This window comes from Pteropus medius, unplaced genomic scaffold (genome assembly GCF_902729225.1).
Source record: "Pteropus medius unplaced genomic scaffold, Ma_sr-lr_union100, whole genome shotgun sequence".
Taxonomy (NCBI): domain Eukaryota; kingdom Metazoa; phylum Chordata; class Mammalia; order Chiroptera; family Pteropodidae; genus Pteropus; species Pteropus medius.
In genome coordinates this window covers 29,017,741-29,035,283 of record NW_024354500.1, presented here as the reverse complement: position 1 = coordinate 29,035,283, position 17,543 = coordinate 29,017,741, and the positions used below count along the sequence as shown (strand labels likewise).

Genomic DNA, 17,543 nt, shown 5'->3' with positions numbered 1-17,543 from the left:
TTTGGGATGTCACTCTTATTTTTAATGTAAGAATGTGATTTAAAGTTTATTCTGCTACATAATTGCCTTTAAAGTTTCCAAAATCTCAACAGATGCTTAGGGTAATATAGCCAGGGTAACTAGGTAACCAAAATCAAATGTATGTCCACTGTGAATTCTTCCAGTCATTGGCAGACTTTATAGCTCTATACAACTAAGTTCCAAGAATATTCATGAATCTCCATCTTTCCATGTATATAATTAATATTGAAAGTATTTTGTTTTCCACCTAACCCAACTATAAGTCAAGTGGTTTATAAACTTTGATCAAATTATTTGACTAACAGATCACATTAATGTAACATTTCACCTAAGCTAAGTTCTGAGAAATAAGTGTGATGCTATGAGAGATGAAGAGTAGGAAGTCAGGGAAGTCTTCCCCCTGGCACATAAGCTCAAAGGAACACTTAAAAAAGCATAGTGCATAAAAGAAACTCATTCATTGTGCCATGCATCATTATAGGATAAGTCATATCTCTGGAGATGATAGAAGAGATGTATGTATGTATGCTGCATTCAAGAGTAGAATGGTAGACTGCAGGCTCTGTGAACAGTTTGTGGGTTTTATAAAGGACTTTGATCTTTATCCGAGCCACTAAACCAGGGGTTCACACAATCAGACTTGAGCTTTGAAGAGTTCACTTGCTATACTGTGGAGAATAGATTGAAGGGAGGAAGAGAAAGCATGAAGACCATGTGAGAGGTTTCTGCAGAGAAGAGATAATGGTAGACAGAACCTGAGTCCGTTCAAGGTATAGTTAGTCTAACCTGATGATGGGTTACAGGAGGTGAGGAATTTGGAGTTGTGGAATGATGCCCAGGATCCTGGCTTGTACAAAAGGATGGCTGATGATATCACTGACTGAGGAAGAGACTCTGGAGGAAAATATAGTTTATTTGAAAGCAAAAGTAAAGTAGCACAAAAAATTTTAAATAGTTTAATGGACTAAGATAAACGATTTATATTTGATGAGAAGCTATAGGCTTCTGTTGGGGAGAAAACCAGAATTGCTACTTCAAATTAAAGCAAATTACATTTACTATAAATAAAATTTGATCTAAATCTAATCCTCCCTCCGTTAGGTAAAGGTAGATAGGCGATATATACAAAGCAACATCATCTGTTTTTCCACAATATTTGCCTTGAGCTAAATACATGAAAGAAAAACATTGCCTACCTTTGACAAATAATCTCTGCAGATATAGCTTGGTTCATGGAATTTAATTAAACTTAAGTAAATTGCTTCATTCCCCAAGTAAAGTTACACTTAAAGTTATACTAAGCTTACTTCAAAAGGAGAATGAACAACTTTTTAAGGTAACATACCATTATTAATAATTCTTATTTCCCAACAGAAATCTCTAGTAATTTTGCTTTATATTCAAAGGGAAGTGACTAATAGCAAACCCCATTTCCTCTCTTGCTGTCCTGAAATATTTTTTCCATAGTACTTACTACTATCTGATATTATTTACTTATTTTTTAATTATTACTATGGATTGATTATATGTCTCTCTCCAGTGGAATGTGAGCTTAAAAACAGCAGTTTTCCTCTATTTTGTTCTTTGCTATATATCCTTAGCCTAGAAGAGTGCCAGGAAAACAGTAAACACCCAACCAATATTGAGTATATGAGTGGATGAATGAAAGAATGAATAAATAAGCAAACAAACATATAAATACTTATTGAGACCAACCAGTCACTATCATGGAAGGCTCTAGAAATATTCGTAGAAATGGCTCTGTATTCATAGAGATTACACTCGAAAGAAAATACAATATAAACATAAGTTTATCTTTAAAATCCCAAATGCTACATGTATAACCAAACAATTCCTTGAAGAATTTAATAAATATACAAATAACATTGGTACATATATAATGTCTATACACATCGTTCTTGTATATACTATCTATAATACATAAAATATAAGTAATCTATTTAAGAGACATGAAATAAACTTGGAAAGATCCATATATGAGATTTACATGACGGACGTGTTGGAGAAAAATGATTTAGCTAGTCAACTTAGCTTTGTCTAGGAAGCTTTATGGAACAGATAATTTTTAAAAAACAATTTATTACAGAAAAGGAAAATAAACTGCCCAAGTGTAAAATAGTTCATTTGAGGCAAATGGTTCATGTTTTAGTTTATCAGTGAGACTCTCATGAGGGTTTGTGTATGTTATGGAAGTGGGAGACAGTGAGACAATAAATCCTTTTGCGAAGGAACTCAAACTGAGGTGAAATGAGAATTCAGGTAGAAACTGTTCTCTCTAGAAGAATGTTTTATCCACTTCATAATTAAGCTGCCCCCTTTAATTCTCCTTTCCAAGCCAAAGAATAGTTATTTCTTTGGCTTTTATCCTAATATATCCCATTTTTAAGGTCTGTAATCTTCATGGCACTCAGCCCTAAATTTCCCACAGCTCTTAAACCATTAAGTACACAATTGGCACCATATTCAACTAAAAGTCTGAAAAGAGGAAAACATAAAAAGCCTGTGTCATGCACAGGTCCTATTGTTCTACTAGTGATTATTTATCCCCTGCAAAGTTTACTCTGCAAGCCTCAGTACTAGTTTCCCCCCACCTTCTTTCCTCTTATTCTCTACCATCATGCTTGAGTATTTTAAAACAGTATCTTTTGTTTGGAGTAAACCTGAAGTTCAGTAAATCCTCCCCCATAGGCTGTCTTTGGAGCTCTTGCTCTCCCAGTTACTCTCTTCTAAATGAAATCCAGATCCTATGTATTCCTACAGTGTAGTATACTTTACCAAATCCAAAACCAGGACTGTCATCTTTCTTAATATAGACATTATATATTTACTAACAATGCCAAAAATTGCAACAGCCTCTTGTGCAGCCCCATCACATATGTTGATCCCTTTTCAGCAAAGTTAAATTTAAATAACATGCCCCAGACATATAAGAGTCATATGTTTATTCCAGTTAAATTTTACTATGTAAGAATAGCCATTCTCCAAGTTTCCCAAATCTTTTTGGATTTTCATGTCACCCCAAACACCAAAATAAATTCCAAAAATAAAATAAAAAATCTTAAGTTCTCAAAATTATAATAAAGTAAATATATATAAAGTATCTAATACTCAAAAAAAAAAATACCCACTGGAAGAAATAACAAGAGAAAATACTTAATCATGGGAAAAATTTATTTTTCTAAAAATTAAAAACAAAATTATAAACCAAATAAATAGAATATTTATAATATATATCTCAAAGAATGAATTCTCTTCGTGTACCAGAAACTCTTATTAATTGACATGCAACATGCCATCACCACTACAGAAAATGAGTAAAGGACAAGACAGGACACTTCACACAAAGGGAACTCACCCTGTATGTCAGACTTCTATATTCAACTACCCACTTAAAATTTCTACTTGAAGGTCTAACACAAAAAATTAATATATCCAAAACCAAACTCCTGATTTCCCTTGCCCAATTTTCTCTAGCCCGTCCTTCTGCATCTTGTTGGAGTCATCTTTGACTTCTCTCCCTTAAGTTTACATCCAATACATCAGCAAATCCTGTCAACATATTGCCTCACTACAACCATCTTGATGCTAGTCGCCATCATCTCGCCTCACCTTAAAATCTATTCTCAACACAGAAGTCTGAGTTATTTCTTTTTAAAATAACTTACATCACATCAGACCCTCTCTAGTGGCTCCTGAATTTATTCCAACTAAAAGCCAAAACCATCAAAATGGCCTAAAGAACCTGACTTGATCTCTTCTCTTTTCTCCCTCCTACCTACACCAGTTCATCTCCTACTAATTTGCCCCTAGTCCTCTCTTTATTTGTGGTTTGATAAACTCATGCAACACTGAAATTCTCTATCTATGATGACTACCAGTTCTTTAAGGTTTAATCCTCCATAGTGGGCTGGCTCCTTTCTGGAATTTCTAGACCATTCAAGGATACACTACAGGGGGTGGGGACAAAGGAAGGTGCTGCATCCCTGAGTGGGACTCTCTGATCAATACACTTTTAAGTCTGATGGTAGCAGAGTGCTGTCAATCTTCTTGAGTCACTTCTTAAGGGCAATGATATGAAAAATCATCTCCAGAATTCAATAGCGTAGTCTAGCTCTTTCTCATAAAAGATGGTGGCCTTCATGGAATCTTAGAAAATCAGTATTGGAGAAAACCTGGGCCTCATCTGGCATCATCTTCTCATTTTCCAAATTAAGAAACTAAGGCCCTTGGAGGCAAAGAAACTTTTAAAAGAAAAGCAGAGGGCAAAACAGCCCCAGATTTGTCCAACGACCTATCTAAAGCTTGGGTTTCAGTAAGTACCTTACTTTATGAATAGTAATTAATAACAATAGAAAACGGACAGAAACGAGTACTATAAAAATCTAAACTTCCACAAAGTCATAAAATAGTTCTATTATGTTCCTACATATGGCCTCCTTTTAAAAGTCAATGTCATATCAGTATAATGGCTTTAATAGTTTATGAATTACCTAGCAAGACATATAAATATTTCCTCTGCCTCTCTTTTTATAATGATAAAATAGTAACACGCTCAGACACTGTTCTGATAGAGGTTATTTAACTGATAGAGAAATGAGAAAGCAGTGGAAGGATTTGAAAATAGCTCTCTAATTTTGGTTGAAGGCATTTTCCTTATGAAAATTAGTTTCTTCAGAGTAGAATAATTTCCTATTTAAAGCTTCGGTTGACTTGGCCTGGTTATAATGAGAAAGAGGCTCAAATTGCTTATTGAGGGGGTTTAAACAGAACTAAATCCAAACAAAGCAGGATTCCCTTCGAAGTATTCCATCCAAGTTTCCTTGGTCCAGATGGCTTCAATCGCCAGCCAGAGGCTCCACCCACACCTTCCCACTCCCGCTGTGTGCTGGCCCTGGACACGCTTTAATGACCCTCAGCTGTTCTGGCTCCCAGGCTCACTTTCTCTTCCTGCCTGGCCACCCAATCTTATATCTCCAGCAGAGAGAAAGAAACAGCAGGAAAGGGAGATACTTAAGAAAAAAGTCATACCTTTGAATAAATAGAATTTTGATTAGTGTATCAGTTTTCTATTGCTGTTGTACCAAATTACCCCAAATACGGTAGCTTTAAACAACTCAGACTTACAGTTCTGCAGGTCAGAAATCCAAAATGCATCTTAGGGAGCTAAACTCATGGTGTCAGGGGGGTGGGGAGGGAGGGGTGGGGGAATGCATTCCTTCTAGAGGTTCTAGGGGAAAATCTGTTCCTTTCTTTTTCCAGCTTCTAGAGGCTACTTCATGCTGATCTCTGCTTCCATTACCACATCTCCTTCTCTGATACTCCTGCTTCCCACTTATAAGGACTCTTGTGATTACACTGGGCCACTCACATGAGCCAGGATAATTCCCGCATCTCAAGATCCTTAATTTAATCATATGTGCAAAGTCCCTTTCGCCACGTAAGGTAACACATACTCAGGTCTTTTAAGATTAGGACGTTAACATTATCCTGTCTGTCTGCCACAGCTGGTTTGTTCTTTAACATCAGATATCATCTAATACCAGCTAACATCTATTATCTAACATTTAGTATCAAATGCTACACGGCTATATCTACATATAAAATCATATGCACATACACAAAAACACATATTTACATGTACTGAATGAGATGGTACAATAAGTCTATTATAGCTTAAATAAGATTATTGTATCAGGCTAATTGCAAGTTTCCATTCATGGCAAGAAATTAAGAAAGGAAAAAAATGAAGCAAACTAGAGCTGATAACCTACGGAAGGCCTGCTTAGCACTCACCTCCAAATTGCTCAGTTTTTTGCCGCTGAAAGAAACAAAAGCCTACATTATTTAGCAGCGTTGTCAGGGGGGCTCTGTGTCATCATGAGGTGCCAGCAGATACACTTCAGCTTGCGAAGTGTATCTGCTTTGGAGTTGAGACAGTAGTGCAGCTGAGAATAACAGAAAGAATACACCCCAGGGAAGTGGTCCCCAGGCAAAAGGGGCTCACATTTATAAAACTCATCTTACCCAGTTCACAACTCACACCGGACCTGAGGCAGTATTTTAGGTGGGATTAGGAGTTGCAGTGGGGGAATGCAACAAGTTCACATGACACTTTAAGTAAGAAAGGGATGAGTTATAAGAGAAACTACAAGGCAAATCTTGGTAAGTAGCAGGAGTTAAAGATAAAGGCAAAAAAGGAGATGTTACGTTTGGAATCTATTCCTTTCATTCAATTCAAATAGAAGCAGTCTGATGGTAAAGTTCTCATCCTATTTACTGTAAATACACTACCAGCTATTTCTATACTTAAAGTTTGGCCCTCTATCCCATATAAAGGTTTAAATGCCCATACTCTTATCCAGGCTAAATGCTTCTCTTGCACGTGGAACCAATGCTCTCCCAGCTGCTTAAGAATATTCTCCCTGTAAATATCCCCAAATTCCCAAATCATCAATTTTACCCTTTCTGTCTTATTTTGTTCATCAGGACTCTTGTGATTACACTGGGCCACTCACATAAGCCAGGATAATTCCTGCATCTCAAGATCCTTAATTTAATCATATATGCAAAGTTCCTTCTGCCATGTAAGGTAAAATATACTCAGGTCTTTTAAGATCAGGACATTAACATTATCCTAATTATCCTATAATTATCCATTATAACATTATAGAAAATGCTGTAACATCTCCCATATTTTTAAAACCCTTTTATGCCACATCTTTCTGTTACTATCACTCCATTTTTCTGCTCCCTATTATATCCCTTAGAAGCATTTATATTCATTGTCACCATTTTAACTTCTACTCTTTTCTTGAACCCATTTCAGTCTAGTTTTGGTACCCACCTTCCCTGAAACCCTATTTATCAAGGTCCTCAATTACTTCCACATAGTAAATCCATTGGTCTAGACATAAATCTCAATTTTCTCAATCTCTTAGAAACAATGACACAACTGATCACGCTTCTTAAAATGCTTTGGCACTTGGCCACACTTTCCTGGTTTTCCTCCTACTTCACTGATTCTTTCTCAATTTCCTTAGCTGTATCTTTCCCTTTTTCCTCTGTAAGAGAGCCTTAAGTTCAGTGCACTGCCACTTTCTCTTCTCCAGTCATTTGTACTTACTCCCTAAAAGATCTCACCTACCTTGGTGGCTTTAGATACATCTACATGCTAAAGAGTTCCAACTGTGTATTTTCATTCTTGAACATATTCCTGAACTCAAGATTCCTTTCTCTAATATTCTAGGAGACACCTTCAGCATATCCAAAAATGCATTCTCAATTTCCTCCACAAAACTGACATCTCCCCCAGTGTTGCCCAGCTTAGTTAACAGCACCATAATTCACCCAGTTGCTCAAACTAAGATCCTCTAAGTCTTCCTTGACTCTTATTCTCATGCCTCACATCTAATTTAACAGAAATAAGGGTCAGCTTTACATTAAAAAATAATCTAGAATCTGATCATTTCTCTTCCCTTCTACCACATCACTCTAGTCCAAGCCATTCTTACTTCTCACTTAGAATCTTGAAATAACCTCCTATTTAGTCTCCAGCTTCCATTTTTGTCCAATATAATCTACTCTCCACATAATATTCATAATTATCTTTCTAAAAAGTAAGGCACATCAAGTCACTTTCCTTTTCAAAATTTCCAAGTTGATTGCCATCACATTTAGAATGAATCTTGGTGGGTCATTTGAGCATCGCTGCCCCAGTCACCTAGCAGCTCCCTAGCTCTCTGCAGCTCCACTGGCCACCATTTTGTTACCTCTTCAGCATTCCTTAACAATCTCTCTAGAGAGTGTCGCCCATATAATTAACCTCCTTCCTATGCAAAACTGGTATAAATAGTCCCATAACATCACTACTCTTCAAAAATTGGCTTTTTTTTTTTTTCCGTATTAAATTTGTCAGCAAAACTCTCTTAGGGACACAATAAGCTCCTCTTCTATCCTATCGGGGTATTGATGGTTTAACATTAGGCCTGTAGTTCTTTAATTGCTTGAACATTATTGGCTCATAATACAAATCTTCCTATCCTTTATAGCAAGAGTTATTGTCTCATGATAAAGAAACTCTCTTAGGAGATACTTTTAGTAGCGACAACTATTTAACATTCAATAGGTAATTCCTAATGTTTATTTACTATAACGAACATTCTGACTGTAACTTACCTGTAAATATTTGCCTAAAATGCTTTAAAGTAGATTTGCTTTACATTTCTTTAATACATAAATGTTCTTAAAGTTCTCTTGAATCTTAGAGGATAATATATTTTTGGAAGATTATAAGTGTACAACAGTGCATATATTCTTAGGAAAAATAATATCACCTTTCAAAAGGTTTTTAACTTGTGTGAAAGAATTTCAATCTAAATGGAACCAGAGGATATAAAATGGAAAATCACATGAACGTGCCCTCAGAAAAAAATAAAACTTAAAGGATTGAGAAACTCATTTCCCATAAACAACTGATTTACAGAAAACTGATTATGTTAGAACTTTCTGAAATGATAGGGAATTGGTTGGGGGTTGCCTCACATCAACCTTGGTAAGTTTTGCTTATGGTTTCCAGAGACATGAACAAGAAATGGGCTGAATTGAGCTTTGTTTGTATGACTAGACTGGTGTTGTCTGCTCTGTGGAATTCTCAAAGCTGGTCTCAAAACTGGTCACCCTCGGGAGAGGAGTTGGGGGAACAGACTCTAACTGAACTTTCCCCTCTCTACATTCTTTCTCTACAAATACTGACACTAAACCTTCAATGGACTCACCTGTAACTAGGTACATTTTGCATGTTCTGAAATGCAATTTCTCTGCTATTCCCAAATAAACTCATCTTTTTGACAGTTTTAAGCTTGACAAAGTTGACCTCTTTGTTAGGTCAACCCCTGAAAATTTCCACAGGTGTGAAGGGAAAATATAAAAGGATTTCTAAAATAGCTCTTCATTGATACTAAGAATTCACTAGACAATTTTTTTAATGTAGCAATGCAATTTTGAAGTAAAATACCTAGAAAGTGACTAGGATGCTGACTTTATTGACAAAGCCAGTCTTAATGTTCCTCTCAGCTTGACTAAACTTTAGACAGGCTTCTTCCTGACTATAGGACCCTGACCTCCCTTTCCTTAGAGTCTTTACTTTAGAAAATTTGTAGTTGTAAATTCTTTCTCGGCCCTTTTGAGTTGCAAATCTTTTTTTAAAAAAAAGCTTCTAACTTTACAACTAGGAAGGCATGTCTTTCTCAAGGACCTGGAAACCATCCTTTTGAAATGTGGAGATCAAGGAAGATAAGTATCCGGATCTCCCAGTCTCTGTGGTAGGGTAGTACCCTAACTTTGATGGGTGCCAATCAGCAAACACAAATGGCCTAATCACAGAGGAAAACTTTTGCCGGACTCAGAATAATTCAATTTGCTCCATCCCGTTGATCAACCCCCCTCCTAAAGTCCTCCAGTACTTTTCCACTAGCTCAGGTCAGCACTCAAGAACCTTCCTCCCTTTGTTTCAGCTGAGTAAAATTCAATCTCTCTCCCCTATTGCAATAGTCTTGAATAAAGTCTTCCTTGCCTGTTTAACTTTGCCCAGTGCAATTTTAACTTTGACACTATAGTCCCAGTACTGGAGATGACTAAGCTTTCAGTACTCACAGGCTTACCATCTTGACCAGGCTGTCCAGGGTAGCCTGGGTTCCCAGGCTGTCCAGGGTCACCCTAGAGAGTAAAAATCACTTTTCAGTACAAAACCAACCACATTGGTGCAGTCAGAACCCATCAAGGTTCAAAACCAATTACATTATTTGAAGCTTTTTTTATATTAAAAAACAAACAAACGGAAGTCCTAAAGTAGAGTTAGAAAAATGATGCCATACTTTAAATGTCTACCTTAACAAATAATGGCTTTTTATTATGTAAAACTTTCAATGATTTATTTCTGTGAGCATGCTATGTATAATAGGTAAAGTACATTTCACTGATGTAAAATGTCAAGATTATAGCAGGATACATTTTTAGAATTCTGGAAAAGCTGTGAAGTGTCATAGTAACTATAGTTTCAATGATAGCAATATTTCATTCACAAGTCTACAGACTTAGTTCTTTTCAAACATTTTTTTTTTCCTTTTTGCTTCTCAACTTTGTACTTGAATATATACATAAATCAAATGCTTAGGAGAAAAGCAGACACATCTGTCTCCATATTGCTTGGGTGGCTTACATCACGTTTTTGTTTTTTACTCTAAACATTATTCTACAGATATAATGACCTATAAAAATCCAATTTATAATTATTTTAAAAAGTAGTCCACAAGCCATGTGATCTTACACCTGGGACTCAAGTTTAAAGCTGCACAACAGTCATTTATTTCAATCCAGTCAATGCGTCACTTTGCTTACATTTATAATCTTGTCTTAACACGCTAAAATTCTAAAATTTTAATATTTTCATAAGAGCCAAGACCAAGTCAAACAACTCTGCCCAACCCCCATAGTCCTCAAGCATATGTAATATCTAAGAAATAAATAAATAACATTTGCCTTCACCAACCAGAGATCTTCAAAGAACATTATTCCATATAACATGGCAATGAGTCCAGCCAGGCACATTCTATGGAACTCTAGCATGTGCCCAATGGCCAGTACTGACCATTCAGAGGGTCACTACCCTTGAAAAAAAGAAACAATGAAAGCAAAACTGTTTTTATAATTTAATTACAAGAAATACTTCAAAAATATTCTTCTCTTGCTGAGTCCATGAGGTCCACATGGGGCATCTTGCTGAAAAACAAGTCTCAGCCATTAGTATGGCAACCAGTCTCGACTCAGTAATTCTTCACTATTTTCATCAAGAAATTGTTCACAGAGAACTCCAGTCATTTATACATTATCTAAACACCAATGCTAAGGTTACTTTCACAGAATCAAATATTCTGGTCTGAAATACTCTTCAAGCTACTGACTAGGAAGATTTGTTCCTAAATTTACCAGGAAAAATGGAAAGAACTAAGTGAACTCTATTAAGGAGCCAATGAAGAAGGGAGAGGCTTTTCACTTAGGAGATGCCCAAGAGGCTTAACATAAGGAAGAGCTGAGAAAAGGAAGAATAATAATGCTGAAACATTTAATGTCTTGCTAAAGAGAGATAATTTATAATTCTCATCCAAGGACTTCCCAGTGTTAGCTGGGCAATAGGGAGCAACATTCTGGTTTTCTAGCTTGTTAGAATTTTTTTCTTATTTTGAGAGAATCCACATTAATCTCTAGCCTCCCTGCCATCCTTCTTTTTCCATGTTCAGATTGGACTCATTGCTTTTCAACAAATTTCATCTTTCTTTTTCTCCTGGGAAGATTTTCTTCATTTTCCATGTAAGAGTCAATATGACAAAATTTTCTATCACTGCACCGTCTTCATTATTCCATTTTCTGTTGATGTCTTTTTCTATTGAAATGCTATGGCAACTCCTATATCACTGATCACTTATTCGAAACTAGAGTTTTCTTAAAGTTTTCCCTTGATCAGTCTTTACTTGTCATTTGAAAACATGGTGCATATTTTCTACTTTTTTAACAATGCTGTATATCGAGTAGAGATTCAATAACTATTTGCTGATTGACTTATTTCAAATCAAATGAAATCTCCTGTTCACAACCCCTTCACCTGCAGAATATTAATTATCAGCAAAATCTAGGACATCAAAAGGATCTGAGAGGGTATAACCTCTAGTATGATGAGGCCAAAATAAAACTTCAGCACAAGAAACAGGATTTGTGTTTTTATGCTGCCTAAAAATACAAAACATATTTAACAATAACATTTTAAATAAATCAAAATCAAGATCCAAGGGGAAAAAAAAAGTCACCCACAAGATAAATCCAATGTGACTTCATGAGGACCATAACACTGGTCAACAGCCAGCCCCATGGGGGAAAATAATCTCTTTTGCGGGTTTTATTATTGCTGGTACATTTTAGTGGTTATTTTTACTATTGCCCTACTGATTTGTTTTCAAAACTCAGGTAGGTTTGGTGTTGTGTCCAGTTTCCATAAAATTGTAATAATAAAGTAAAACCCTAACTAATTTGGAGAGTAGGCCAATTAGAATAAAAACTCAATTTTATTACTGTAATAAAAGCTGACTCTCAACTTTTCTTGTTTATTGTATGCTAGACACTGCTTTAAGGGATTTACATATAACATATTACTTAATCTTCATAATAATCCCACAAAGCAGGTAATTTTATTAGTCTAATTATATATGTAGAAAAACTAAGCCCCAGGAAGTTTAGGTAACTTGCTCAAGGTCGCATAGCAGTAGTGAAGATGGGACTAGTACTCAGCCAATTCAGCTCCAGAGCAATGTTTCTAAACACTGTTACTCCTGCCCACATTAAAATGCATACACTAATCAGAACCAGACCTGCTAGCATATTTAACATAGAAAAAAAATTCCAAATACATTAAATTAGACATACCACTTATTATTGTACAGCTGTGACTAAATTCCCAATCCACTTTCTTCTAATTTAGTTGAAATATTTGTACATTTTAAATTTTAAAAAATATCTATTCAGCTGAAAAGCAATACTTAACTTATGTTGAATTGAATTTGTGCCACAGGATTTTTGAGCTGTTGACAGGAGTGGAAATGTCATGGACTAAGTTAAAATATCTCTGAATATGGCTTCTCAAGTAGTGTAAATATGAATAATTAATGTAAAAAACAGCTGTGCTTGCAAAAGCAATCTAATATTTAAAGTTGATTGACTATAAAAGTGTGTTTGGAACTCTTCATGCAGGACCAAATCCCATTTTATCAAGCCCTCTCCTCAAAATCCTTGTGCCTTCATGCTACTCAAGGCCTCCACAGGAGTATCTGACCTATTCTAGTCCCTAAAACCAACCTCTTTCCTCCCTCAAAACTCAAACACCCACTCTTTTAGGCTAGAAAGAATCTACTTAGTCTGGAGAAATTAACATAAAAATGTAAATGCCCAGTAGCCCCTGAAATTTTCCAAAGGCTTTTTGTGTTTTAGACAGAGGAGACTTTGAGAGTCCAAATGAATCTCTAAGTGGTAGAATTACTAGGGTGAAACAAAGGGCATCAACAGGGATATAATTGTAGAGAGAATGGTATTTCAGAGCAAAGAATTTAGTAAGAAGTTGTTCCTTTCTAAAAAATAAAAGAAATGCTTTCTTTTTACTTCTGAAGTGATAGATCTAACATTTAAGTTTAAATCAAATATAGAGAATTTTTCCCCACAAATGTTCCTATGGCTACTAAAGTGGGGGAAGAAGCTGTCATTTGTATGTCTTTTATAAAACTGCAAGCAACAAACGAACAAGACAGAGACTCATAGACACAGACAAGTTTAGTGTTTACCAAAAGGAAAGCGGGGGAGGCAGAGAGGTAGATACGGTAAAGAGGGTCAAATATATGGTGACAAAAGGAAATTTGACTTTGGATGGTGAACACACAATACAATATACAGATGATGTATTATTAAATAGTATACCTGAAACCTATATAATTTTATTAACCAATGTCACCTCAATCAATTTAATTAAAAAGAGAGTTGCTTATAAATTGGAGATTGCTTGCATCTTTCATAAAGAACAAAGGCAATCTTATAGGTTAATAGGGAGGAGGAGTGAATCATTTTTTCAATGATTTCATAATTCATTAAAAAAACAATTATTGCTATTAATCACTGTGCTAGACACTAGAATTCCAAAAAAGAATTTAGTTTGTATTAACCTTCATTGTAAAGTGCTTGCATTTAAAAAGTATTCCAATAGACTGATTAATTTAGTCACTTCCTATGTTGGACATTAGGGATACAAAATGAATAATCTATTCTTCAAAGCACTCACAATCCAGCAATATATGTTTTTCTTTGCTTATTGAAGAGTATAATGCTGTGATAAGTCTAAGTGTGTGACACTATAGTTAATTTGACCCAATTTTTCATTAAGATTGTTGTATTTGGGGTTGTCATAGTTAGAGAACTTTTAATAGATGAGTTTATTTTAGACTAAGCACTTACCCACCTATCCATACAAGAATTTTTCCACTGTTTCAGTTTCAAGACTCAACTCTCAACTCCTAGAACTCTATTTCTTGCTAATAAAAAGAATAGATTTATTTGCACAGGTCAATCTGTTTGATGGACATCTGTAAAACTGTTAGAGAGCATCTAACAAAATAGACAATAAGTCTCACTTGGATCTATAGTAAAATTGCTTCATCTGCTCTAGCTCCAGTTCTGCTGACATAATTAAAACCCCATCAATTTTCCAAGTCAAAAATTCTCTAAAGGAAGTGCAACTCAGAATGTTGCTAGGGATTCTGTTTTTCACATTCAGGTCCCTGATGTGGATAAGGAACCACCTCCAGGGGAAAGAGCCCTAAGAGGATGGAAGAGTGTGTGTGTTCTTTCCCTCCTGCCAGATTTTCTGAAGAAAATGGAAAGCAGATCAAGAAGGCACGCCAAGTTGAAGATTGGTGGAAAACTGCATTTTCATTTAAAGTAGTGGATAGCAATGGGGTTACATTATGACTAAGAAAAAAGAATGAAAATGAGTAACACATGAAACTTGGAAATATTGGAAATCAGATAAGACAAAGCATGTGCTGAAAAATTTGTTGTAGAAACATATATGAATAAAAATTGGTACCACTGCAATATGCCTAATGGATCACTAATGAAGAATCAGAAAACATCAGAAGCATCTGGTGCTTCCTCAAAAGTATACAGCCCATTAGAAACTCTAGGGGTGGCCTGAACCTCACTGACAGAAAAGCACTCGACTTTGAGGAGTCAGGCATCAAGGGACTCTGATTTCCACATTACGTCTCTTTCAGATCAAATCATTTTTATGTATAATATTCCAATATTATAAGCTATATAAATATGCTTTAGAAAAAGAAGTCTGCTGATAGGTCACACAAAGCTATTTTATAAGGTATATTTTCCCTGGAGCATCTATCTTATAGGTATTTCTCATTTATGTCGAGGCATCCTAAATAACATGCAGTTACTTTAATTAAAGAACACTTAGATTAACATTCCTAAATGCAATCTAAAAACAGTTTACAACAAATAGTAAATTAATTATAATGTAGTGAAGTCAAATTCCAAGCCAAATAGATTTACTTTGAATGAAATAACGAATGTGTACTTTTATTACTTAAATTTCATTTCTTTCTTTATTTTAACAGCTAGGTTTGAAGGATGTCATGAACTATTATATGGAATTGAATAGGAAACGCACGTACAAAAGATAGGAAGAATTAAATTAGATCTGCAGTTCAAAAGCTAAAATTTTTCAGTCATGGTGATTGAAACACTAAGAAAATTACAACTAAATAAAAATTATAATTCAGATTTAACAAAAATTATTATGGTAACATCAAGTAATAGATCGTCGATATGCAAAACACTTTTTGGCTCAGGAGTCATACTTGCTTTCAGGTTAGCCATTATTTTTATTAGATGATTTTTAAAATAATATTAAATGAACAAGATTTATCTAGAGTGAGCAAACTAACTTCTCAATACCTTAGGCTGTGTCTAAGTTAATCCACAATAAGTATCAACTTACTTAAAAATTTATTCATATTTAATCGCATAGGAACACATTAGAAATATTTTGTTATTAAAAAAACTGGTTATAAAATAGTATGCACATCATAGCTCCAATCATAGTCCCCCCAAAGTAATTATTACATAATTAAGTGAAATAAATATATATACTTCTATTTTTAGAATTAGACATTCGACACATTAAAATTAATTTTTAAAATTTCACTTCATTTTTCTATCTGAAAATTGTTTTGATAAATTAAGATTTAGACATTTAAGAATTAAAACGTATTTTATAAGTACCCTTTCTTCATTTTTGACCCAGTTGTAAGGATCATTCTTGGGATCCAGCACCAGTGTTTGAGGTGGACAGCAAACAGACAAACAAAAAAACTAATAATGCTCCCTCACTTTACTGTGGGTTAGGGGTATCAGTTTTAGGTTTAAAAGTAAATACAGATTAGAATACAGTTTTGTTTTGTTTTGTTTTTTTAATTACCAACATTCAAATTTTAAACTGTTCTAAGGCATTAGGTAGAAATTTCAATACGGGGTCAAATATGATTAGGAATTTTGTGTGTTTGCTCAGCCCTTATTTGTGTGTTTTAACAAAGGTAGCGTGTTAGGTATTACTCACTTTGGGGCCTTGTAGTCCTGGTTTTCCTGGAGGACAAATACAGGGAGCTGGAGTTGCACCTACATCACTGGGACCATTGAGGCACTACGAAAACAAAAATGGAAATAACAAACATGCAAAGATGTATATATACATATGTGTACTTATGTACATGTCTTTTTGGCTGTGTGAAATGATAAAGATAATTTACATTTACTTTTCAATTTTATTTAGCCTAATCCTCATCACAAAAAAGCTATATATATATACTACATAGACTCAAACTACATAAAAATGGGTTATTCTCATCTAATATACTTACAGTTGATGGAAGGAAGCTAAAGAGTCCCACAATGCAAGTACTACCTTAAGGAAAATAAGAGTATCCAGGCTTACCTCACCATTCTGCAAGAAAAAAAAAAAAGTGTCTTAAAACATATTTTTAATTAAATTTCTAAATTATCTTCCTAATCAGATATTTTATTGTCCAGATTAGAGATACCTGAAGTACCAAAACTGGCAAGAGATAAAACACTTGCTTGCAACTAGCCAAAAAACTTACTTATAAATAACATGTTATTACTACATTTATAGTAGGATAAAAGAAGAAAATTAACATTGATAAAGAGTGGAAGAAGAAAATTTAAACACCAAAGCTGCTGATATACTGGCCATGTAGAAAAAAAAAAAGTACCTCAAAGTGGGATTTATACGCTCTCTTGAACTTACTGGAAATCATTTAATAAGCAGAGAAAAATGCCAAAATATATCTAACCAAGTCATAAAATGCATACATTAAATATCATGTACTTTAGAAGAGCTTCTTCCTAAACAATCTATGTCTTACTGAATAACATACAATTTTAGATAAGTTAATAATCTTTCCAAACAATAAATTAGATCAGAAAATGAGAGGTGGGAATGAAGGTACAAAAGGCAAACAAGCCACACGAAGTCACAGCTGACAGGAATGAGACACAAACAAAAAAGCAGATGTGAGAATTCAAAATCTGCCATGTAATGCTTTGCCTTTACTATATGAAGAGGTATTGTTAATGATTATAATGCCAAGGCAAATATCAATAAATAAAATATGTATGATGGACTCTCAAAATGTAATAACTTATTAATACTTTCAAGAGAGATTTATATTCTAAGTTATAAATATCTAAAATAAAATGTATATTGTTTAAACAATTACCTACCTAGAATATCTAGAATGAATCATTTCTATGAATTTCCATCTCTGAGTTTATCATAGAGCCTTTAAATGTGTTGCTCTATGTCCTCAAGTCTATTTGGA

The 17,543-nt window shown here is 34.7% G+C and overlaps 1 protein-coding gene across 3 annotated transcripts in view; it reads right to left on the bottom strand.

The window, feature by feature from the left end:
• COL21A1 (collagen type XXI alpha 1 chain) overlaps positions 1-17,543 on the bottom strand; it is a 154,579-nt gene that overhangs the window by 69,330 nt on the left and 67,706 nt on the right. For 2 of the 3 annotated variants that reach the window (XM_039852935.1, XM_039852933.1), the window contains 3 exons: positions 16,637-16,645; positions 16,262-16,345; positions 9,694-9,756 (listed from right to left, as the gene is read on the bottom strand). In XM_039852935.1, the coding sequence (XP_039708869.1) occupies positions 9,694-9,756; positions 16,262-16,345; positions 16,637-16,645 (156 nt within the window). Of the gene's footprint in view, positions 1-9,693; positions 9,757-16,261; positions 16,347-16,636; positions 16,646-17,543 lie in introns of those variants that run through there. The other variant, XM_039852936.1, reaches the window with a different exon arrangement.